Below are 26,169 nucleotides of genomic sequence, written 5' to 3' on the forward strand. Positions count from 1 at the left end.
TACAGATCTGAAACAGCTTTATTTAAGACCAATTTATAACACCCCGCTTTGATTTAACATCCACATGAGGCACAGCTGAAAAGGTCTTAGTCCAGAGCTGTTACGCTGCTCACGTTTGTGTTCAAGCATCAGAAATACTGTGGAGACTGTTCTTCACTTTATTTAAGTTAATCTTCCAGGAGTTGAGAATATCGTACAACTGTTGCCACTGCTGCTTCCCAAAGGTTCTGTGCGTACTGTGACTGTAGAAAAATAAAAAACATAAATTCTACAATCTGGCCGAGATCCGTTTGCAATTATTCAAGCTGTAGATTAATCATTTTATTCTGAGCCGCCAGCTCCAAAGTACAATTCCCGTTTTACAAGGCCGACTATAGAGAGCGGCGCAGCTTATTAGCATTCAGGCCACTGTCACGGTCATTAAGTGAAATGTGCTGGAAAATAGGACACTTTCATTAAATAAGCTAATCACATTCAGCTCTGGGCTTTAATAAAATTATGATAAATAGGCAGCATTTAACTACAAGCACATGATGGCAAACGGCTCAAATATTAAACAGATATATTATGTGAAATAATTAAAAATAAAAAAATAAATAAAATAAAAAAAAGGTCTAGATTGCACATTGCGGCAAGGAAATGATTGCCTTACCTCACAACAACTTTCTTCTGTGTCTGGTCAATTTTGCAGTATACCATCTTTGTTTTCACGGCTGCAATTACAAACATGAGGGTGACAAATGTTAAAAAATAGAATAAAAAAAAAAAGTAACAATATATTGGCCTTTCATAAGCTAAATATTTTTAAAAGGATCCTTGCTAGTACAGTGGTCCCTCAACATACGATGGTAATCCGTTCCAAACAGACCATCGTTTGTTGAAACCATTGCATGTTGAGGGATCCGTGCAATGTTTAGTATAGGACAGTGGTCTACAACCTGCGGACCTCCAGATGTTGCAAAACTACAATACCCAGCATGCCCGGACAGCCGTTGGCTGTCCGGGTATGCTGGGTTTTGTAGTTTTGCAACATCTGGAGGTCCGCAGGTTGTAGACCACTGTTAGAGGAAGTTGTACTCACGTGTCCCCACCGCTTTGGACCGTCACCGCTGCCCGGGATGTCGCCGTCCATCGCCGCGTCCTCGAGGTGTCCCCGCCGCTCCGGACAGTCACCGCTGCCCGGGATGTCGCCGTCCATCGCTGTCGTTGCCTCCCCGAGGTGTCCCCGCCGCTCTGGCAAGGCCTCTGCTTCCCCGGCATCCGCGCTCTCCGTCGCCGCCATCACGTCGCCACTGATATTGGATGACGGGACGGCGTGCGCAGCGACGTGATGATGAGGATTGAGAGCGCCGACGATGCAGGGGATCCTGAAGAGGACGCGCCGGAGCCCCGAGGACAGGTAAGGGACATCACCGGAGCTCACGGGGCACCGTAAACGGCTATCCGGCGGCAGCTGAAGCAGTCTGCACTGCCGGATAGCAGTTTATGCGATGGCCCCAACATACAAAAGCATCGTATGTTGATGCTGCCTTCAACATGCGATGGCCTCTAAGAGGCCATCACATGTTGAAATTTTGTTATGTCGGGGCCATCGTTGGTCGAGGGGTGACTGTAGTAGTTACCGTACATGCCAAAAAGACATGAAGATGTGACAAGCCTAGTGAATTTCTCACGTCCCAGTAAATATCGCCAGCAACTACCCAAAACTGCCACTGTAGGGCTCATGCACACGAAAAGTATGACAGCTCCATAACAGATTGTAGTGCAACTCCTTTGTCTCCAATATCATACAGCCTTTACTGTCAGATAATGTATGAACAGAGAAATTGTGGCATGCTCCCATCAAATGTATTATGTATCTAATCTCCCTTCAACACAATTCTCCCATAATAAGGAGATGTCCAGCCAACCTTACTTCTATTTCTATGCTGATCTGCATACATCCTGACAGGACAGTTCCACAATAGATTACTAGCTAGGACAGAAGAGTCCCTTATAGGTTAGCTCAGTCCCTTACTTGACATATATGACTATACAAAAATCTAAATTAAAAAGAAAGAGGGAACTTACCATCGATTACAAATGCTTCTACATCATCCGCCCCAAGTTGCAGCTCCTGCTGGATAGTGTCAAAGGAAATTTCCTTGTTTTCCACAGCCATTCCCATAAACGTAAGGAGACGCATTTTTTCCATGTTTTGCTCATGTGAGAGACCTGAAGAGATAAAGGATTAGACTTCGTAATTCTGTACACACGGATCGTTTTTTATAGTATATTTATTCTATATATTTATCATAATATGAGGCTTGTTTTGTTCACATAATTCACATTGACATCCATCTTCATCTGTGATTTGGAAAAACTTGATGTGTCAGAGACATGTCTAAAGTTTTGATCAGTTAGGGTCTCTAGATATAGCTGGGAAAACCACATGGCCGAGTGCTTGAATCTGACAGTGCCCATTTAAAGAGTACCTCCAGTTAAGCTGCATATACCTGCCATCCCTGTATATTTAGGTCAGGATGTTTGGGAGTATGATGCAGGCTGGGCAGCTGAGTTTGGTCCATACACGATGGTAGGACTGGGCGGTATGACCAAATGTGTGTATCATGGTATTTTTGTAATTTTTGGCGGTTCCACAGTATATAACTGTATTTCCTCCTCCTCCCCCCCCCCCCCAAAAAAATTAATTATCAGCCCAGCGCTGCCCCCATCGGGCTAAATTCTCACGTCACCCGCAAGCGCTGCCCTACTTGTCCTCCTGTTCGTTGCAGCCGCTGACACTGACACACTATACTGTGCTGTATCCCTATGCCCGGGCTGCAAAAGGTAAAAAAAATAAACGTATGTTCCGATAGGAGGACTTAGCCTATCACCAGCCGAGGCGGAACATTGCTGTGGCTGGTGATAGGCTGACGGCTGTCCAACGTTCCCGTCCCCAAGAAGCTGGTGAGGCCGGTACCGGACCAACAGGGGGTGAGTTTAAGTTTATTTTGTTTATTTTTTGCAGCCCAGGCATAGGGATACCGCACAGTATAGAGCAGTGGTCTTCAACCTGCGGACCACCAGATGCTGCAAAACTACAACTCCCAGCATGCCCGGACAGCCGTTGGCTGTCCGGGCATGCTGAGAGTTGTAGTTTTGCAACATCTGGAGGTCCGCAGGTTGTAGACCACTGCTTTATACTGTGTCAGCGCCTGCGGCCGCAACAAGCAGGAGGAAGAGGAGCGCAGCGCTTGCAGATGACAAGTATTTACCCCGATGGGGACAGCGCTGGGCTAATAATTGGGGGGGGGCGCAGAACAGCGCTGGCAAGTCACATATGATTAGTTTCCCGATGTAGGGGCAGCGCAGCACTGGGCTGATTCATTCATTCCCAAGGGGGAGGAGCCAAAATGGTATTGCGGTATGGGTTAAAATTCATATCGTGCAGCACAAAAATTTCGCTATTCGGTATGAACCGGTATACACGATGGGTGCCAGTCTAGAGAGTTACAATGTTTAGTTGGATGTGATGCCCAAGCTGCAGATCAGTGGATATATTTATATACAATATGACAGATCAAAGTACTTAAAAATGCATTGAAAATTCTTGTTTTGTACCTTTCTTGCTATTTGTTTTCCTTTCCTGAAACCTACTTGCTTGTGTTAGTTGATATGCCCTGCATTGGGATGCATTACTCACAGGGTTTATAGTGTTACATATGTTACAAAACTAATGAAGTGTTAATTACAGTAATTACAGCAGGAGAGCAGACAACCTATGGGACAGAAAGAATTTAAGCAACCAAAAGGCCTCTGGTCAAGCATCTCCAAAGTCTAAGAATCAATTAGCACAAATTAACATAATTAACAAATGAAGGCTGATTAGCTATGTAAAGTATAAACAGGGCCGAAGCTTACACAGACACATTAGGTGAACAAGAGAGGGCGATGCGGATGACAAATTGTGATGCTTCAATTCTAATTAGTAATCAAAAAAATCAGCACATTCCTGCCAGAGAACTAACAAATCACACAAGATGCCATCTAAAATAAACTTCCCAGAACAATGAACTTTATCCAATGCTCAGTAATGCACTGCTAGCATGGAAACTGCTGCGCTGCTCTGCAATGTCATCAGTTCTCCAGCACTGCTTTCAATGTAGTGCTGCTTCTATGTAGCTTATATATATGTTTACGGAAAACCTATTTTTGGGCGCTGAACATGCTGCTTTTTGTTTTTATTCATTTTACATTTTTATTTCATTTTATTTCTATTTCATTTTAATTTGCAGAGTTGTGCAGGTGAGAGATTTTATATAAAATGTTCTCCATTTGCTTTAAGACAAAATTCTAAAGAAATTAAAAAATTTAAATATGTTACCTAATTCTGACCACATACTGTATATCTAATTTTTATGCCTCTATCTCATATGTATTATAAAAAATACCTCATTAGCTCACAGTGTTAGAAATCCTCTCAAGGGAAGGGGACATGTCGCTTGTGATGGTGGGAAGTGATTGGTGTCTCTGCTCATGCAGCTTTGTCCATGACACTGCTGCAGGACTGGTTAGTGTCCCAGTAGGTATGGGGACCCCTAGTGGTGGCTTTTTCAGGATCAGTTTTCTTGATTAGTTATTCAAAACATTTTAAACAACCATATTACAAAAGGTCTTTACTTTTCATCAGTATCACCATATGTTTTTGGATCTGACAGTGCCTATTTAGCCTCTTGAGGACAAAGGTCATAAATGTACACCTTCTGCCTGCTCCTGTTTAAAGCACACACTCATACCTGGTGAGTCCCAGTAGCTATCAGTAGCCAAGACCTACGACTATTACTAGACATTGAAAAACCTTTTTTGTGAGCCAAAATTGGTCAAGGCATCTAAAAGGAAAAAGCCATTGCAATTAGCGCAAGGAGCTGACTGGGACCAAATTTGCGGAGTCCCAATCAACTTAGAGGACAGCCAGAAGTGCCTTAACTAGCTCTGTCCCGTCCAACAACGCTCCAACACTGCAGGCAGCCTCAGCAGCCTGTGGTAATTGACCGCCGATTACACTGATCAATGTGGGCTTATGCCATAGGATTGTTCAGTGTATGAATAAGAAATATTGCATTAAATAGTTCCCTATGGGGACAAAAAATAAAATAAAATGAATAGATTAAAACACCCCCTTTACCAATTTTTCAAATGAAATAACGCAAAACAAAAAACATAAAATGTGTGGTATTGTTGCATGTTTACACTTTAGAAAACATACCAAAATCCAGAATTGTTGATTTTTGGTCACTTACTATACCAGAAAAAAATATAACAGAAAAAAAAGTGATCAAATAATCCAATGAAAACAAAAATAGTTGTTTCACCATAGATGTAAAATGAGTTATGTCATTACAAAGTACAATTGGTTGAAAAAAAAAATGAAACTGCTGTGAACCAAGGTGGTAGTTTTTATTTTATTTTTATATACATTTTGATTTCTACCTTTGTTGCAAACCACTCTCTGCGGCCAGTTTCAGACAAGCGTAATAAGGATGTATTTTCACGTATTATGGCCACAAGTTCTATCCTTACCCAAACTCACAACATAATAGCTCACTATGATCCTGCGAGTTAGACCCCTGGTCAGGTCCAGACTTCAGTCTTAATTTTGCTCATCTGAAACTAACATTAGGGTCCGTTCCCATGTCACATTATATGTTAAATCGAATGCAATCCAATCCCTATGCTATGGAAAATTTCCAAAAAGATTTTTTTTTTACAAAAATTTTTTTTAATAAAACACACGCCATGTACAAAAATGTCATCCTTCTTATTCCATGTGGCAAAACCAAGGGTTAGCCCCTTTGAACTACACTAGAATGAATCCTCATGTGGAGCTGCTGCTCACCTTTAGCAGAAATTTGGTTGTTATACACTGATTTGTGCCGTGGACATATACATAAAATTTTTATTTAGATATGTAAATATATTTTAATGAAAGTAATACAGATTCCCCACATATTTAAGACACTAAAGGGTTATTTATAATTTAAATGAGCACTGAAAGATTCAAAAACTTTTTATATGTTGTACATCTTGGCAAAACAACCTAATATACTTAAAAATAAAATGTTATTTCCTTTTTATAGAAATCATGGCTTATAAAATCATGGCTTTGTCCAAGCTGAATCACAGGCATGAACAAAAGTCCCATAAGTGAGGGTGGGCTAGCACTGATAGGACAGGAGAGAGCACAGAGGAGTCCTCTCGGACAGGAGAGAACACAGAGGAGTCCTATCAGACAGGAGAGAGCACAGAGGAGTCCTCTCATACAGGAGAGAGCACAGAGGAGTCCTCTCAGACAGGAGAGAGCACAGAGGAGTCCTCTCAGACAGGAGAGAGCACAGAGGAGTCCTATCAGACAGGAGAGAACACAGAGGAGTCCTATCAGACAGGAGAGAACACAGAGGAGTCCTATCAGACAGGAGAGAGCACAGAGGAGTCCTCTCAGACAGGAGAGAGCACAGAGGAGTCCTCTCAGACAGGAGAGAACACAGAGGAGTCCTATCAGACAGGAGAGAACACAGAGGAGTCCTATCAGACAGGAGAGAGCACAGAGGAGTCCTCTCATACAGGAGAGAGCACAGAGGAGTCCTCTCAGACAGGAGAGAGCACAGAGGAGTCCTCTCAGACAGGAGAGAGCACAGAGGAGTCCTCTCAGACAGGAGAGAGCACAGAGGAGTCCTCTCAGACAGGAGAGAGCACAGAGGAGTCCTCTCACACAGGAGAGAGCACAGAGAAGTTCTAGCCCACCCTCACTTACTGGACTTTTTTCTTGCCTGTGCTTCAGCTTGGACAAAGCCATGATTTTGTTATAAGCCATGATTTTATAAGCCACGGTTTCTATAAAAAAAAATTAAAAAAAAGGAAATAAAGTTTTCTTATGAAGTATATTAGAAAGGTTAATGTTTTGCCAAGATGCACAACATATAAAAGGTTTTTGTATCTTTAAAGTATAGCTAAACCTTTTATATTACAATTTATCTACATAAAAAGTTGATTCTCTCCTACATGCACTGTAACAGTCCTACAGATTACTATCAGACAAACATATACCAAGAGAGTATGTACTTCTGGCACAATTTAATAGTTTAACTATGCTTACACCATTATTAAAAGGTAAGGAATATAGTAGCCTGCTAAGCTTTTACATACATTGTTTGCAGAGAAGTAAAAAGAACAAAAAATAAATAAAATAAACTAGTTCCCCTTACATGAATAACCGGACCATCATTGCCAGTATATTGTTGCTCCCAGTCTCATGTCAGAATTGTAGAGCATTTTAATTCCGAAATGCATCATTTACCTTGTCTGGCATTGGCTCTGACCCTTTTCCACAGAAAGGTAGTGGAGTGACTGAATGGACGGGGGAAAGGGGGGGGGGGGATTCAATATGGAAAATGTAATTGTAATGCGCACAATAGCTGATGGACCTGTGCTCTTTTGAAACAGTCAATTACACATGGATGGGGGAGCGTCCCAGTGTTAATGACTACTCCCTTCTTCCTTGGTCTGTAAATAAAAGAGCTGCTGACATTACATTCCATCACACAGGCGAATGCTATGAAACAAATTAACAGTGACACAGGATCGCCAAGTTGTACAATACACCAGTCCACAGTTTCTGTTTTCTTTACAAGTCTTTTGACACTTAATCACCCAAGCTGCATAAGAAGTAAAAAATGTGGAGGCACCTGTCTGTTCCCACCATCGTCTATGGATATCAATAGTTTGCAGTCAATGCAATTTAACAGGAACCACAATTCTCTCCATACCACCCAGTGAGCACTTTAGTTTCCATACCTGACGTCAGATCATAATTGGAGGACACTTTAAAGGGAAGCTGTCAATACTTTCATGCTGCCTATACTACAAGTCAGTAGTGTCTCCCTGCCGCAATGGCCTTAACTAATTTCTCTCTTCGTGTGTGAGTATGGGGAGATAAAATGCGGGACTGCCAAGGACTATCCCAATGACTTGTGGTTCAGGCAGCATGAAAGTGATTACTGGTTTCTTTAAAAAAATCTAATACAATTCTCCTTATCTTGAGACTCTTCGGCCATTACTACAACTCCCATCATGCATCCTGGAAGTTGTAGTTTTTCCACAGCTGGAGAGCAGTGATCGGATGTGTATAGGTGTGGCTTAAAGATCCTCAAACTTATGTTCTTGAGGGATAAGAGGATTGAGCGCCCTACTTAAACATGCACACTCAACCTTTCCAAGTTTGCGCATTTATAGCTCTGGGTCAAAAAGGAAGGCTTTTTGGCATGTAAGGCCCCCTAATATCACTGAAGAGATAGAAGATCGGCTGTATAAACAAATAGAGAGGGCCGCCCGGGCAGGTACAGTGGTAATAATGGGAGATTTTAACTATCCAGATATAGATTGGGGCCGGGGGTTGGCTAAAACTACAAAGGGGAGAAAATTCCTAAATTTATTGCAGGATAATTTTATGGGCCAGTTTGTGGAGGACCCAACAAGAAGTGATGCCTTGTTGGATCTGATCATTTCCAACAATGCAGAGCTGGTTGGTAATGTAACTGTGCGGGAAAACCTTGGTAATAGCGACCACAATATAGTTACTTTTGACTTAAAATGTAGAAAACAAAGACAGACGGGGAAGGCAAAAACATATAACTTTAAAAAGGCAAATTTCCCTGGGCTGAGAGCTGCACTACAGGACATAGACTGGGGGGAGGTGTTCTCAAATACTGATACAGAAGGTAAATGGGACATCTTTAAATCAACTCTAAATAACTATACAGCTAAATATATACCAAAGGGGAACAAATATAAACGATTAAAACTAAATCCTACATGGCTGACAAATGAGGTTAAAAGCAATAAACAACAAAAAAATAGCCTTCAAAAAATTCAAATCTGATGGGTCAGAAAAAGGAGCTGACATTGGCCATTCAGTGCTGGTAACACATCATATAATGTATTGAACTGGCTTAATGTAGAGATGGTACAAGGTAAGTTGAGTAAAGTAAATGTAAGCAAATGTCCAGGGCCGGATGGACTACACCCAAGAGTTCTTAGAGAGGTAAGTTCAGTAATATCTGTACCCCTGTTCATGATATTTAGAGATTCTCTGGTGTCTGGTATTGTGATAGCCAGCATGGGTTTACTAAGGATAGAAGATGTCAAACCAATCTAATTTGCTTTTATGAAGAGGTGAGTAGAAGCCTTGACAGAGGAATGGCTGTGGATATAGTGTTTCTGGATTTTGCCAAAGCGTTTGATACTGTCCCTCATAGACGTCTGACAGGTAAGTTAAGGTCCTTGGGCTTGGAAACTTTAGTTTGTAACTGGATTGAACACTGGCTCATGGATCGTACCCAGAGAGTGGTGGTCAATAATTCGTACTCTAATAATAATTTGTTATTAGTGGTGTACCCCAAGGTTCAGTACTGGGCCCGCTGTTGTTTAATTTATTTATCAATGATATAGAGGATGGTATTAACAGCTCTGTTTCTATCTTTGCAGATGACACCAAGCTTTGTAGCACGGTACAGTCTATAGAGGATGTGCATAAGTTACAAGATGACTTGGATAGACTAAGTGTCTGGGCATCCACTTAGCAAATGAGGTTCAATGTGGATAAATGTAAAGTTATGCATCTGGGTACTAATAACCTGCATGCATCGTATGTCTTAGGGGGGATTAAACTGGCAGAGTCACTGGTAGAGAAGGATCTGGGTGTACTTGTAGATCACAGACTACAGAATAGCATGCAATGTCAGCCTGCTGCTTCCAAAGCCAGCAGGATATTGTCATGTATCAAAAGAGGCATGGACTCAAGGGACAGGGACATAATACTCCCCCTTTATAAAGCATTGGTACGACCTCACCTGGAATATGCTGTTCAGTTTTGGTCGCCTGTTCATAAAAGGGACACTGCGGAGTTGGAAAGGGTGCAGAGACGCGCGACTAAACTAATATGGGGCATGGAACATCTTAGCTATGAGGAGCGATTAAAAGGAGTTACAATTGTTTAGTCTTGAGAAGAGACGTTTAAGGGGGGATATGATAAACGTATATAAGTATATAAATGGCCCATACAAAAAATACGGAGAAAAACTGTTCCAGGTTAAACCCCCCCAAAGGACGAGGGGGCACTCCCTCCGTCTGGAGAAGAAAAGGTTTAGTCTAAAGGGGCGACACGCCTTCTTTACCGTGAGGACTGTGAATTTATGGAACGGTCTACCTCAGGAACTGGTCACAGCAGGAACAATTAACAGCTTTAAAACAGGGTTAGATACATTCCTAGAACAAAATAACATTAATGCTTATGCAGAATTATAAAACTACATCCCTTTCCTTTATTCCCTTACACCCTTCCCTTCAATTCCCTAGTTGGACTAGATGGACGTATGTATTTTTTCAACCATACTATGTTTTACAAATGGACTTAGTGCTGGGCGATATGACCAAAAATGAGTATCACAGTATTTTTCTACATTGAGACTTGCATTGAGGTGGCGTAGCGGAACTAAATGGGCTTTTGGAACTAAATGATCTGAACACTGGGGCAAGTGGAGTACCCTTTTAAATAGATGTAACAAACAACCCTACAGCCTCCAGTTGTTGCAAGACTACAACTCTCAGCATGTTGGACTATATAGTAGTGTATAGTATAGGTCAGTGTTTCCCAACTGGGGGTGCCTCCAGCTGTTGCAAAACTACTACTCCCAGCATGCCCGGACAGCCGTTGGCTGTCCGGGCATGCTGGGAGTTGTAGTTTTGCAACAGCTGGAGGGCCTACTGTAGGTATAGTATATTCTACAGACCCCTGTCCATCCCAGAACCCTGACTCACCTTCCCAGTTGCTGCAGGGACCGTCCGGGGAGGGTGGTCCGGGCCATCCATCCTTCCTGTAGTGTCCGGCGGCATTCTGGGTGGAGGGTGAACCGGTCCGGGCTGTCCTTCTCCGGGGGTCCTCTTCTCCACTCTGGGCAGGCTCCGGCCTAGTAACGCTGCATAGACACCGCTGCGCAGTGACGCCTGTGCGCAGCGACGCACCCGACGTCACGGCGTCTATGCAGCGTACTAGGCCAGAGCCTGCCCGGAGTGGAGAAGAGGACCCCTGGAGAAGGACAGCCCGGACCGGTTCACCCTCCACCCGGAATGCCGCCGGACACTACAGGAAGGATGGATGGCCCGGACCACCCCCCATTACGGGTAAGTTTAGTTTTTTTTATTGACTCGGAGGGTGGGGGAGGGGCCCGACCGGTATAGCGGTATGGGCAAAAATCCATACCGTGGGAGGAAAAAAAACGGTATCAGGTTCATACCGGTATACCGCCCAGCACTAAATGGACTATACGTCTATTTGACTAGATACAGGTTAGCTATATGGCTACATACCAGGCAAGTATTGTCACCTACACTACCTGTCTGTACCAGGTTAGTGCAGGTGAAACGGATGACAGATTTACTTTAATGCACTAAGGTACTTCTATAAAATACATATTATAAAAATGCTAAAATTTTGTACATAAGCTGCATCTGTTAAAACTTTCCCCTAGTTTAATTGGATCTTTGCAGTCCAGGCACTCAGCCTTATCTACCATTACTTCACAGGTCATGGAATCACTTACCCAGTGAATCAATAAAGTCTTTGTTATTCTGGTAAAACTTGACGTACGAAGAAAGCTTAGCACTGACAAATATAGTCAGGAGCTGAACAAAAAACAACAAGATTTTGATTAATATATTTTCACAAACAAGTGAAGACAACACATATATAACTAACCATTAATATTTTAATGCACTGACATGAATAAAATAATGTAAAATGAAGATGGTACAAGACTAAGTGAATTGATGTGAAACATAAGACAATTATAAATCAATGGGGGAGATTTATCAAAACCTGTGGAGAGGTAAAGTTGACTAGTTGCCCATAGCAACCAATCAGATTGCCTTTTTCAATTCTCAGAGGCCTTGATAAGAATGAAAGAAGCGATCTGATTGGTTGCCATGTGGATTTCTGGGGGTTACTGATGTATGCTGGGAGCAGTATTGGTAGTTTTCTAGAGACTATAACCACTGCACCCCAGTGTATGAATGTTTGCATGAACATATTGATGGTGAGGATAGTAGATAGGCTGCCAAGTATTCCTGTAGTGATTGCTTTTTCCCTTTTGAAGGATCTTTTAATTCAAAGCCAGGGTACATTGCTAACAGAGGATTTTCCTGTCTGTATTTACAGATGATACATCCACTACAGTAGTAACATCCAGTAGTCTTCCTGTCTCAACATGTACTTGGTAGAGGACGGTTGTATGTAATGACTTCTAAATAAATTGTGTGTGTGTGCGCGCAAAAGGGATCCCCATTGCTGCCACCCAGAGCCGGTAGTAAATCAGACAGTCAAGCAGTAAATAGAATTTGGTGAGTGAACTTAAAGGAGATATGCTGCGGGAAAAATGTATTCCCTCCCACACTGGGCCCAGGCTCTGCTAATGTGCATGTTGTACCCAGCACGAAAGCTGGTCTAAACCTGTCCCCCCCCATTCATCTCTATGGGAGAGGTGGAGACAACTTTGTGTCTCTGTCTCTCCCATGGAGATGAATGGAGTGGGTATGTTTTGACCATCTTCCGTGATGGGTGGGTAACATCATTACAGGAGCAGAGCTGAGGCCCTGTACAGGAGATCGTGGGGGTCTCAGCGTTTGGACCCCCCGTGATCAGACACTTATCCCCTAGTTATAATTACCCTTTTCTAGATTAGCAATTGCTGTGCTGTTTTGCATCATATATTAGACTCACTCCGTTCACAATCACCCCGCCCTGTGTTTTCTACCTACCTACTCCCTTGAAGATTCTGTCACCCACACACACAGGGATTAGCAGGGTTTTTGTTATTCTGCCTCCCTTTTTTTTCTTTTCCTTGTATTGTACCAACTTCACTGAACACTTGACCACAACCCTATGGTAAGACAATTGTCCCTTCCAGCATTTGCTTTCATGTTAGCTCTATCATACCCTCTTTTTGGCGTTTGTGGGAGTTTTACATATATTTTTGTATGAACACAATAAAGCTAGGTTTTAAACAGGCATGCACCCTTTACTGATTTTCTGGATAAGCCACAATTATACATTAAGGAAACATATTGCTACTTACATCATGAATGAGCTCGCCTTCCAAAAACTTCACTGGTTTTAAAGCAAGAAGGTGATCAAGCAAAAAGGTCTTGGGATCCTTCAATGCTCTCACGATGCATCTAAGTCAGACAAAAATAAGTCCTATGTTAGAAAAGCATATAACTACAGTACACTTACATCTTTCCTCCCTCAAAAAAGTTAAATAATAAACAAGTTAATAACTAAAGAGGTAGTAGGCAATCCTGGGTCACAAGTCAGCAGCTAGCAGAATGGTATCCTGAGTTTCCTTCTGTACATGAACATCTGTAACATGGCAGGTAACCAAGGGAGATATGTTCATTACTGTTACATGGCAATTTTAGAATCCACGTTAGTGTCTTCAAAAGTTCAATTGCCACCCTTCTTTCCATTCTAAGAACTTTTCCCCTTAGTTTTAGGGCTTCAAATTGTACATAGCCAACCTACCACATAATATTAAGACCATGCAGTACTTAGCAATGCACCCATCCTAAAGCCTAGAAAAGAATTAGGTTAATATATTACTTGTGTGCATCCACACGGGCCTGAGATGCATTGTCATCTGTGTAACTTCCCAATAACTCCACCATCACTTTAGCAGCTTCCTCACTGTAAAGACAAGGTTTATGTCAGTGATCATGTGCATACAATACTCTGTTACACACATGCAGTGATAAAGGAATCTAAATCATTACAGTAAAGAGAAGAAACAAGAGGTGACAGAAAGACTCCCACATCCAAATCATATGTAACTCCTGCTGGCAGAACACTGGGTATACACATATCCCCAGGATTCAACTTACCAGCAGGAGGACTAGATGACCAGTGTTCATTTTTGCATCCTTTAGACAATTAAGCCACCTGTAAAGTAGATTGACATGTTGGGCCCTTCAAGGTGTCTTAAACAGTGACTCCTCATTTTTTCAATATTAATTCTTCAGTCAACCCACTAATCACAATTGCTCTTCCAACCAAAAAAATTAACAATGCATAGGTGATAACTGCTAGAAAATACTGGAACCCATACGGATTACAAGAACAACTGTAAGGCATACATACACTTTACGGGAAATGTGTCTCCTAGATTTCTTTAATATTCTTAACAAGGTACTCAGGGGAAGTTAAGAAAAATAAAAATGCCCCAAAGCCACCACAATACCTGTTCTGTGTCTCCTGTAGTTATCCATGTGGTTTTGGCAGCTCTTTTGGCCCCTGATATCTCCTAAATATTTTTTTCCTTGTGTGCAGCACAAATTACAACTCCCAGAAGTCAGTGCAGCTCTGTGTAATGGCTGCCAGGCAACTGCTTTTACTTTCACTATCTGTGTGCATGCTGTGTTGTAAACAGCCAGCCTCACACACTACATGTCTTTTCTTTTAAACTATCCTTTCCCACAGCAATAAATCATGCTATACTCTGAATGGCAGCAGTCAGGGATTAGATTTATGCAGGAAAAAAGCAGGGCTGAGGAGACTGAGAATCTTCATTGAGCACAGGGAGAGGAGGGGAGGTGTGACAGTGAAGCCAGAGCTCTAGACCAGACAGAAAACACGTGGTGTTGTCTTGAAGAGATGGGACTAGCTCTCACTGAGGAGACAACATGGATCTGAAAATGACGTCTTTCTCTCACTCCCTGCATGTAAGTGACAGCTGAAAGAGGAAAACTGCTCTATATAGCTAATGAATTATATTTAGATGAATACATAGCTTGGTGAGAGGGAAAAGATGGGCTATAGGTTTAGTTCCCCAGAGTACCCCTTTAACCCCTTAACGACGAAGGACGTACATTTACGTCATATCGCGGCAGTCCCGGCGGCCATCAATGGCCGGGACCCGCGGCTAATACAGGACATCACTGATCGCGGTGATGCTCTGTATTAACCCTTCAGATGCAGCGATCAAAGCTGACTGCTGACTAAACGGAAGCCCCCAAAAAGTAATTTTACATTTAAATCACTGGGCACTGGTTCAGATGGCATTGACGTATATGCTAGATCTGCCAAGGCTCTTAAAAGGAGAACTCCAGAGTATAAAAATTGTCACCCATACAGCCGCCAGTAAAAAAATTAAGATTTACATACCTTCCTCCGCTCCCCCGGGGCCTCCGGTAACCGTCTCCGCCGCGATCCACTTCCTAGTTGCCGGTGGTCGGAGAATCATACTGCGCTCAGCCAATCACCAGCCGCAGCGAAGTTCGACTTGGCCGGCGATAGGATGAGCGTCAGTATGAGAACGCTTTAGGACACAAAATTCTTAACTACACCGGCACCTGCTGCCGGGGCTGAAAACGTCATACTGCCGCTCAGCCTATGGCCGGCCGAGTCGGGACTTCACTGCGGCTGGTGATTGGCTGAGCGCAGTAAGACTCTCCGACCACCGGTAACCAGGAAGAGGATCACGGCGGATACCGGAGCCGGTTACCGGAGGCCCCGGGGAACGGAGGAAGGTATGTACATCTTTATTTTTTTTTTACTGCAGGCAGTATGGGCGACAATTTTTATACTCTGGAGTTCTCCTTTAAAGTGTCACTGTCACTTTTAAGTAAGCCTAAACTTTGAGATCACTTCTGACGTGTAAAGAACATTTCAGAAGTTGTAATCAATGGGGTTGTGTTGCCGAGACCCCCCACCAACTCTAGAATGAAGGGACAGAAGCCTTTAACTGAGCACGGTTCCCTTTTGATTCTGCTTGTTTTTTTATCTGAAGCAGAGAGTGTGGTGTATGGATGCAATGAAAGTCTAAGTTGAGCAGAAACAAAAAGGTGCTGTCCATTCATTCTAGAGATCACAACTTCTAACATGTTTAGGTAAACTTTCAAAACCTTGTGACACAGACATGTCAAAAGTTTTGATCGGTCAGGGTCTGGGTGTTCAGACTGACACCCACCGATCGCTAGAACAAGAGAGAAGCACTTGGACACATGCTTCTCTCCCTGTCAGGCTGCAAAAGATGGGCTCCACATACTTATGGACCTACAGGAGATAACATTTATCCATAAAGTACAGTGCATAGATGGAAAATTCAAAGTGTTATCAATATTAAAAGGCAAGGAGGAAAAAGTGAAAAATTGCTGCTACTCCAGCAGATGAGCAGGAACAGTTTTATAAAGTGTGCGACAATACTGAATGGCTGGGGCATGTATACAGCTCCAGCTAGCATGAAAGAAATCCTGTTTAATGAAAGCTAAATATATACCCCAGCCATGTATGTATGGCCCCAATCTTAGTACTGCACACTGTATAATGTTGTCCCCACCCATCTGATGAAGTAGCTAGACCATCAGATTGGTTAGCAAGCCCTATACCTCCTGGAGGGGGAGCCAATCACCATAATGTATGAGATTAGCTGGCCCAGTAAACCCCCCCCACACACCTCTGTCTATCGATGCTACTATACAATTTTAACAAAGAGACCCCGATCCTCTTTTAGTGGAGGAAGAAATTTAACAGAGTATAAAACAGCTGCCTCCTTGCCACCATCCCAAAATATGCCCACATAGTACACTAAGTACCTCTTCTTGCAGTCTACAAGTGCCTCATAGAGAAGCCTTAGCATAACATGCTTCTTTTCTGTGCTGATATTCCAGTCAGTGATCCATTTCCGAACCTGAAAGTATATAAAATACAGTAAGAAATATGCAGCACTGACAAATGATTTTATCATGTATGTTATCAGATAAGGAGGGCACTGACCTGGTCAAGATCTGTAGGAATGTACACTATACCTCCACAGGTGGCGGCTACCTTTATGAGGGCACAGTACACTGTGTACCTGACTGGGGTGCTCTTATCCATGCCATGGAAAAGATTGCTTAGTCTGCAATGAATCGAAGAAATGTTTGTAATAAGACAAAAGATACAATAATGCAGCATTTGCTGGCTAAACATGCATCAATATCAAATACACTCAAATACATCAATACAATCAATATCAAATACACTGATATTTGTACCTTTATTTTAATAGAAAACACTGCATGCTGTCCTATTGAAAGGGTTTTTTTCTCTGCAATTAAGCCTCTGGAGCTATTATTTGTTTTGTTGTTTGATTTATTTGGGTATTTTACCATTCGGTTGACTATCTGCACTTCCCTAAACAGTCATCTGGGTGTGAATGCTAGGCTTTAAAAAATGCCCCCATCCTATTTTCTCCTCAAAGTTTTTGTGTCTTTATTTTCAGAAAGAGGACATATTAGTATAGGTGTTTTTTGATTTGGTGTTGTATTCCCTTTATTTGAACATGACTTTAAAGTGTACCCGTCAGATCCAACAAATTATTTTTTTATATATCACTCAGTACCTAATCCTGACCATGTACATCTAATTTTTATGTATATAGCCCCTTTATTTTTTTTTTATTACACTTTTAAATTTGGCTCACTAGTCTGAATTCCTCTCAAAGGGAGGGGGCGTGGCCTCACTGTGCAGGTTTCCGCCCCCTCCCTCAGGGGTCTGCTCACATCTCCCCTAGCATTAGAAAAACTACAACTCCCAGCTTGTAGCAGGACACAAGATGACAGTGGGAGGATTTTTCCTCCAGCTGTGAGCCCTGCACTCACAGCTGTCAATCAAGGAAGTGTGTCCATGACATAGGTGATGACGCATGGACACAGCAGGACTAGTATGTGTCTAAGCAGGCGGGGGGGGGGGCAGTTGTTTGACTGGCTTTTTCAGTATTTAATACTGAAATTTTTCATATGAAAGCAATTGTAAAACCTATTGGTTATACATGCTCTACAACATATCAAAAGTCTTTGTATCTGACAGTGTCCATTTAAATGTTGAATTCACTACTGAAGAATTGGAGGGGGGGGGGGGGGGGGGCCTTTTCCCCACCTGTAGAGATCTATAGGAGGAAGGGAGGGGAAAAAGAAAAAAAAAAAGCCATTGCATGCTAAAAAGAAATTGCCACAGTCTAAAAACGCCAATGGTAAAAACATACAATGTGGGTTTCAGAAGTAAAAGCGATAAAAAAAAAAAAAAAAAAAATCGGACAAGGACGGCGCCTTCCTTCGGAAAGATTCAAAATCAAAACTAGCCCAGGTTTGGATAAAAACCATAAAAAGGTAGTTTATTTGGTGCAACTTAAAAAGTTTCGAACCCTGCCCGGGTTTGAAACTTTTTTAAGTTGCACCAAATAAACTACCTTTTTATGGTTTTAATCCAAACCTGGGCTAGTTTTGATTTTGAATCTTTCCGAAGGAAGGCGCCGTCCTCGTCCGATTTTTTTTATCTCTTTTACTTCTGCAATTCACCGGACCTGCCAATCACGGTAAAGGACGTAGGGGTAGCCACCTTGCACCACCAATCTGGTTATCTACCATCCGGACCACAACCGGCGCCAAGCGATCTGATAAGCCTACAAAGGTGTTGTGCCCTCAGCGCAACACACAACGGTAAGGTGCATTAACCCCTTAAGGACTCAGCCCATTTTGGCCTTAAGGACTCAGACAATTAAATTTTTACGTTTTCATTTTTTCCTCCTCGCCTTCTAAAAATCATAACTCTTATATTTTCATCCACAGACTAGTATGAGGGCTTGTTTTTTGCGCGACCAGTTGTCCTTTGTAATGACATCACTCATTATATCATAAAATGTATGGCGCAACCAAAAAACACTATTTTTGTGGGGAAATTAAAACGAAAAACGCAATTTTGCTAATTTTGGAAGGTTTTGTTTTCACGCCGTACAATTTATGGTAAAAATGACGTGTGTTCTTTATTCTGAGGGTCAATACGATTAAAATGATACCCATTATTACATACTTTTATATTATTGTTGCGCTTAAAAAAAATCACAAACTTTTTAACCAAATTAGTACGTTTATAATCCCTTTATTTTGATGACCTCTAACTTTTTTATTTTTCCGTATAAGTGGCGGTATGGGGGCTCATTTTTTGCGCCATGATCTGTACTTTTTTTTGATACCACATTTGCATATAAAAAACTTAATACATTTTTTATAATTTTTTTTTAAATAAAATGTATTAAAAAAGTAGGAATTTTGGACTTTTTTAAAATTTTTTTCGTTCACGCCGTTCACCGTACGGGATCATTAACATTTTATTTTAATAGTTCGGACATTTACGCACGCGGCGATACCAAATAGGTCTATAAAAAATGTTTTTTACGCTTTTTGGGGGTAAAATAGGAAAAACGGACGTTTTACTTTTTTATTGGGGGAGGGGATTTTTCACTTTTTTTTTACTTTTACATTTTTTTTTACCCTTGAATAGTCCCCATAGGGGACTATTCATAGCAATACCATGATTGCTAATACTGATCTGTTCTATGTATAGGATCACAGACCAGAGCAGGAGACGCCGGGAGCCGCACGGAGGAAGGTGAGGGGACCTCCGTGCGGCGTTATGAATGATCGGATCCCCGCAGCAGCGCTGCGGCCGATCCGATCGTTCATTTAAATCGCGAACTGCCGCAGATGCCGGGATCTGTATTGATCCCGGCACCTAAGGGGTTAATGGCGGACGCCCGCGAGATCGCGGGCGTCGGCCATTGCCGGCGGGTCCCTGGCTGCGATCAGCAGCCGGGATCAGCCGCGCATGACACGGGCATCGCTCCGATGCCCGCGGTTATGCTTAGGACGTAAATGTACGTCCTGGTGCGTTAAGTACCACCTCACCAGGACGTACATTTACGTCCTGCGTCCTTAAGGGGTTAAAGGGGTATTCCAGGCAAAAAACTTTTTTATATATATCAACTGGCTCCGGAAAGTTAAACAGATTTGTAAATTACTTCTATTAAAAAATCTTAATCCTTCCAATAGTTTTTAGCTTCTGAAGTTGAGCTGCTGTTTTCTGTCTAACTGCTCTCTGATGACTCACGTCCCGGGAGCTGTCCAGCTCCTATGGGGATATTTTCCCATCATGCAAGGGATATTCTCCCATCATGCACAGCTCCTGGGACGTGACATCATCATTGAGCAGTTAGACAGAAAACTTCAGAAGCTAATAACTATTGGAAGGATTAAGATTTTTTAATAGAAGTAATTTACAAATCTGTTTAACTTTCCGGAGCCAGTTGATATATATATAAAAAAAAGTTTTTGCCTGGAATACCCCTTTAACATGCGCTTGATTGCTTGCCCACCGACGATATCACACTAGGAGCGCGCCTCTTTTTATCCTTATCTTTTACAATGTGGGTTTGGTATTTATCTCTCTATGGATTCCCAGTTAACATCTGGCTGCAGTTTTTTGGCCCCCCAGATTGTTTTCACCCTTATACCAACCACACTGTGGTTGCAGTTTACGCTAGAGGTATATGTCTGGAGGACTTGTCTTCCTCACATTAAACCTTTTGGGCCTCAAGATTGTTGGGATTTTATTAGTGTGAAATGTTGTTTCAGACTTGCAGGATTCCACTCAATTTACTATGGGGATCACAGATTTACAAGTCGGGAACATTTTCTGACCAGCTATTTTTAGGTGGAAATTTCCAGCCATTTATTCACAGGATTTTATGTGAATTCAATAGTAAATAAGTCGGGTTGTGAAACCACGCCCCTTTGACAGACTACGCCCCTTTTTCGGCAATGTTGGATTAGTTGGATTTTACTGGTGCACACTGTCTGAGACATGTCTGAGACACTATGCACCAAAATAACTTGGGGAAAAAAACAACAACAAAAACTAGTGTGTTTTACATTTAAATGGGCACTGTCATGAAAAATAATTTTTGATATGTTGTAGTACTCAAGTACTACAACATATCTCTAATATACTTTTATTAAAAAAAATGCTTTTAAAACATTTTAAAAGCAATTTGAAATTCGGCCACTAGGGGGCGCCCTCCTAGTGGCCGAATGCAGTGCAGAGTGACGTCACAGCAAAATTCCGACTGATTCCGGCAGGGCATCAGTCGAAATTTTGCGCAGGCGCAGTAACAGCCAGGGCTCCGCATCGGCTGACGGCCCTGCTGCAAGGTGCGGGCGGCGCGGGGGGGTTGGCTGCTACAGCAAGGTGCGGGGGAGTTCTGCTCTAAGGTACGGGGGGGATGAGGGGCGCTGCTGCAAGGTGCGGGGGGATGGGGGGCGCTGCTGCAAGGTGCGGGGGGATGGGGGGCGCTGCTGCAAGGTGCGGGGGGATGGGGGGCGCTGCTGCAAGGTGCGGGGGGATGGGGGGGCGCTGCTGCAAGGTACGAGCGGGATGGGGGGCGCTGCTGCAAGGTATGAGCGGGATGGGGGGCGCTGCTGCAAGGTACGGGGGAGGATGGGGGGCGCTGCTGCAAGGTACGGGGGGGGGGGGGGGGGGGGGGGAGATGGGGGTTGTTTGGGTTTACTTACCGAGCGGCAGGAAGAGTCTCTCCCGCATCCGTCCCTCCCGCATCGGCTCCTGGCTAACTCCTTCCCCCATGAAACTCCTGTCCTGGGTGCCTCCAGTTGTTTTACCACTACAACTCCCAGCATGCCCTGACAGCCAATAGATGTCAGGGCATGCTGGGAGTTGTAGTGGTGAAACAGCTGGAGGCACCCTGTTGGGAGAACTAAGGGCGGAAGTCCCCCCCCAGCAGGCATCAGTGACGTGGTGCCTGCTGGGGAAGTCTGCCTGGTAGTGAGCACACTACCAGGCAGACTAAATGCCATTTTAAAAATAGTAAAAAAAATAAAGGCAGGGAGGGTGTTAGGGATAGAAGGGCAATAGGCAGGGACAGAAAAAAAAAATCATGATGGTGGGAGCTACCCTTTAAGTAAGCAGACACTGCAAACAAAGTGTGAATTTAGCCCAAGCAACGTAGCATTATATGGTCAAATCCTGCCCTGACCGCAGATGTAGAGACCCAAACTGAAAGTATGACAGGGATCTATGATGCTTTGAATGGGGGTCACTACACGTGTGGTTCCCATGACCAGATGCTAAATCCTCATTAGTAAATGTAATGAAAGGACATTCAAGAATGATCAAACTGGTTCACATTGATCATTGCCCTTGTGACAGCTCATATAAGACCAGCAGCGGATGAACAATTTAGCGTAAACCCCTTGGATGAGGTGACCCTTGAGAAGTCTGCATTTGCATCTAGCCTTTGCCGTAGACAACACAGGAAAGGGATTACTCACAGTTGCAGCCTTAATGATGGACGTTCGCCTTCCCGAAATTTGACAAGTTTTTCACATAGGCTTTCAATAAGAGATTCCTGCTTTTCTGGCTCCAATATCAGCAGCAGCGATACGACACTGTTCATAACACTCTCAACATCTGTGGAGGAGAAACATCCTTAGATGACACACAAGAAGGCATATCCACCATCCAACACCTTCCATGTGACGATGGTCATCCTACCTTTATCATCCTCCTTTAGGCAGACGTCACAAGCCTCAATGATTTGGGCCAAGTCTATGTGTAGACCCCCCTCGGAGTTTTCCTCGGAGATTTCTGCACCTTTAGATTTCAAATATGCACGAAGCTCTGCAGCCTGGAAGGAAGATGTATATTTATTTAAAGGAGACCACAAAACCTTATCACCAAAGAGCAGCCCTGGAGGCAGAGCAGGCGGCTGTGGCTGACACTGCAATATTCTACACAGTAGAAAAGATGGTGTATAAGACCGAGTGTGAAATATCTCGTTACCTTAGGGAAGTCTAGCAGTGTCTCCAATTTACTAATACAACCCCCCCCCCCCCCCCCATATTCTCAAGAAATCAGTTTTTTCTGCCCCTACAATATTTCGGGGAATCCATAAGGGGGACGAGCACTTCATTAAAATACTGTGTGCGATGTTATATGGAGGGGCTTCATTTCCATACAGGGGACACTAAACAGGAGAGTGTAGGAGGCTCTGGCAGCAGGATCTTGTGTCATGTCCGAGATTCTCCAAGTGTAGGTGATGATTGGGGTAAAAGTACATGGCTCTTTGTATATACTCACAGAGGTGCCCAGATGTGTACAACATATACAGCTCTGCATTGGCATCTCATGGGAAGCTGTAAGGGTATGTCTGCGTGTAACTAACTGTAAGGCTGGGTTCACACCACGTGTATTACATACAGGGACTGGATCCTGCTGGGAGATGGGAAAACTGGGCGCTCCCGTATACAAGCCAGACCTGGCCCCATCTAATTCATTTGATTGAGCTGACCGGAGTCAGATTGTGATTCCGGTCGGCTCATTGTTGCCTGTATCTGGTAGGGCTGGGCGGTATACCGGTTCATACCGAAATTTTTGTGCTGCACAATATGAATTTTAACCCATACCGCAATACCGGTTTGGCCCCTCCCCCTTGGGAATGAATTGTCAACCCAGCGCTGCGCTGTCCCCACATCGGGGAGCTAATCATATGTGGCCTGCGAGCGCTGTTCTGCCCCCCAATGAATTATTAGCCTAGCGCTGCGCTGTCCCCATCGGGGTAAATACTCACATATGTCACCCGCAAGCGCTGCCCTCCTCGTCCTCCTGTTTGTTGTGGTCGTCTGGCACTGACACTATACCAGTGGTCTTGAACCTCCAGATGTTGCAAAACTACAACTCCCAGCATGCCCAGACAGCCAAGGTAGTTGTAGTTTTGCAACATCTGGAGGTCCGCAGGTTGAAGACCACTGCTCTATACTGTATCCCTATCCCCAGGCTGCAAAAGGTAAACTAACTCATCTTCCCCGTCGGTCCGGACCTGCTTCCTAGGGAATGGATCGTCAGAAAGCCGTCAGCCTATCACCGGCCGCAGCGATGTTCCATGACAGTGGCCTATCACCGGCCGGCTTCTTACATGACAGTGGGCTCAACCTATCACCGTCCGAGGCGGAACATCGCTGCGGCCGGTGATAGGCTGACGGCTGTCCGACATTCACGTCCCCAGGAAGAGCGTAAGGCCGACGTAGGAACATGCTTTAAAGTTTATTTTTGTTTACCTTTTGCAGCCCGGGCATAGGGATACAGTATAGAGCAGTGGTCTTCAACCTGCGGACCTCCAGATGTTGCAAAACTACAACTACCTTGGCTGTCCGGGCATGCTGGGAGTTGTAGTTTTGCAACATCTGGAGGTTGAAGACCACTGGTATAGAGTGTCAGCGCCGGCAGTGCTTGCGGGTGACGCGAGTAGTACCCCGATTGGGACAGCGCAGCGCTGGGCTAATAAAAATTTTTTTTTGGGGGGGATGGGAATACCGTTATATACCGTGGAACCGCCGTAAGTTACAAAAATACCGCGATACACATATTTGGCCATACCGCCCAGCCCTAATATCTGGTGACCGGACCTAAAACCGTAGCATACCACGGTTTTCGGTGAGCTGACTCAGGTCGCCTCATTCAAACTACTGAGATTGGGGCCGGGTCCAGCTGGGATACGGGAGCGCCCAGTTTCCCCATTTCAGAGCAGGATCCGGTCCCCGTATGTAATAAAACGTGGTGTGAATGCACAATAACTGAGGTTGCCCACAGCTGAAAAATTACACTCGCAGATTGTCCGCTGTGGAAAATCCATACAGATTAAATTGCTGCCCACTGAAGTCAATAGGCAGTAGTATAATCTGTTCGCAGAGCTGCATATGTTGAACTGCCAGAGCAGAGCTGTGTATGTTGTATGTCAGCGATCTTCAAACTGTGGCCCTCCAGCTGTTGCAAAACTACAACTCCCAGCATGCCCGGACAGCCAACGGCTGTCCGGGCATGCTGGGAGTTGTAGTTTTGCAACATCTGGAGGGCCACAGTGTGAAGACCACTGTTGTACATAGCTGGACACCAGTTGACGTATACAAAGAGCCATGTATTGTTAACCCCCTCACCCCCTTGTTGGATTTATTGAGAACGTACATCTCACAAGATCCTTCTACCACAGCTTCCTACAAGCCCCCCCAGTGTACAGCACACCCTGTATGTAAATCACGCCCCTCACTGTAACATCACAGAAATTATAATGAAATATCAGAAAAACCCTAATTTCTCAAAAACAAGGCGCTTCATTAATAAAGTGAAAAGACTCAGGGCCCCCTAAGTTATCAGGAGATATTAAAAACTCGGGCCAAGATTTTTTTAAATCCACACCGTCTGGTTTGGCCCGTAACAACCAATCACAACTCTGCTTTCATTTCAGCAGAGCTCATGAGGATATGAAATCCGAGCTTTGATTGGTTCTTATTGACAACATCAGACCATTCCGGTTTAAGACAGATTGATAAATCCAGGCAGGATTCTCATGAAACGCCAAGGACTTCACCATTTTCAATATGGCAGGGGGGGGGGGATCTGCAGCACAATCTGGATGTTACACAAATTCCAGTGACATGACAGATGTTCTGATGGGTGGGTGCAAGAACTAAGCCCCTCCCCAATCACTGAATTTAAAGTAGTGTTAGGCTGAGCACTGCAACATTATGGTTAGCTGTGTATTGACCTCTATGGTAGGGTTTCCCAACCAAGGGGCCTCCAGCTGTTGCAAAATTACAACTCCCAGCATTACGCCCAGGTATATCTATATAAAACTCCCAGCATGCCGCTGGGAGTTGTAGTTTTGCAACAGCTGGAGGCACCCTGTTTGGAAACACTATCCTATGTTTTAGGACTGTGGTCATACACTGAATTGCGGTATTATGTGATGGCATATGCCCGTAACAGTCCTAGATACTGCCGTATAGACTAGAGCCCGCACAGCAGTGTCACCTGCCGCCTCACCCTTCAGAGCCCTAACATTAGGAGCCAGGGGTTTCCTCACCTGATCCTCCTCGGACACATCAATAAAAGCCGGGACGCTCATGGCTGTACGGCCTTCTATCGCACGCCGCCTAAGCACCGGAAAAGGGAGAAGAGCCGACGAGCACTTCCGGGTCAGGACTAGAAAGTGTGACGCCAAGAGGCCGACGGTGTACAACGAGCATGCGCAGTGGAGCACACTGTTGATGTCATTCTCCTCGGGAAGCGCGGCCATATTTTTGGTTTGAATGGCTTGAAAAGTTTTGGTTGAAGGCGGGGCTGGCAGGTGGGGTTGCTTGGGAAGCGCCCGGTGCCATATACTGCACAGTATATACCCATCATATAGAGATTTGACACTGCAA

General features: G+C 43.9%; 1 protein-coding gene across 1 annotated transcript; it reads right to left on the reverse strand.

Moving 5' to 3' along the window:
- Positions 1–25,958, reverse strand: EIF3M (eukaryotic translation initiation factor 3 subunit M). The gene is made up of 11 exons (XM_056526621.1): positions 25,830–25,958; positions 22,466–22,598; positions 22,243–22,381; positions 16,859–16,982; positions 16,678–16,772; positions 13,691–13,774; positions 13,167–13,266; positions 11,637–11,718; positions 2,071–2,214; positions 653–713; positions 1–242 (listed from the first exon to the last, which is right to left on the reverse strand). The coding sequence occupies exons 1-11, from the start codon at positions 25,869–25,871 to the stop codon at positions 122–124; spliced, it is 1,125 nt and encodes a 374-aa protein (XP_056382596.1). The 5' UTR covers positions 25,872–25,958; the 3' UTR covers positions 1–121.
- Between the last annotated feature and the right edge of the window lie 211 nt (positions 25,959–26,169).

Source organism: Hyla sarda, chromosome 6 (genome assembly GCF_029499605.1).
Source record: "Hyla sarda isolate aHylSar1 chromosome 6, aHylSar1.hap1, whole genome shotgun sequence".
NCBI lineage: Eukaryota > Metazoa > Chordata > Amphibia > Anura > Hylidae > Hyla > Hyla sarda.

Coding starts and splice junctions, on each gene's coding strand:
- EIF3M (XM_056526621.1), bottom strand. CDS start 25,871: ATGAGCGTCCCGGCTTTTATTGATGTGTCCGAGGAGGATCAG. Junction 16,983..22,242: donor CCATCATTAAGGCTGCAACT/GTGAGTAATCCC, acceptor GATTCATTGCAG/ACTAAGCAATCTTTTCCATG. Junction 13,267..13,690: donor GCCCGTGTGGATGCACACAA/GTAATATATTAA, acceptor TGTCTGACTTAG/ATGCATCGTGAGAGCATTGA.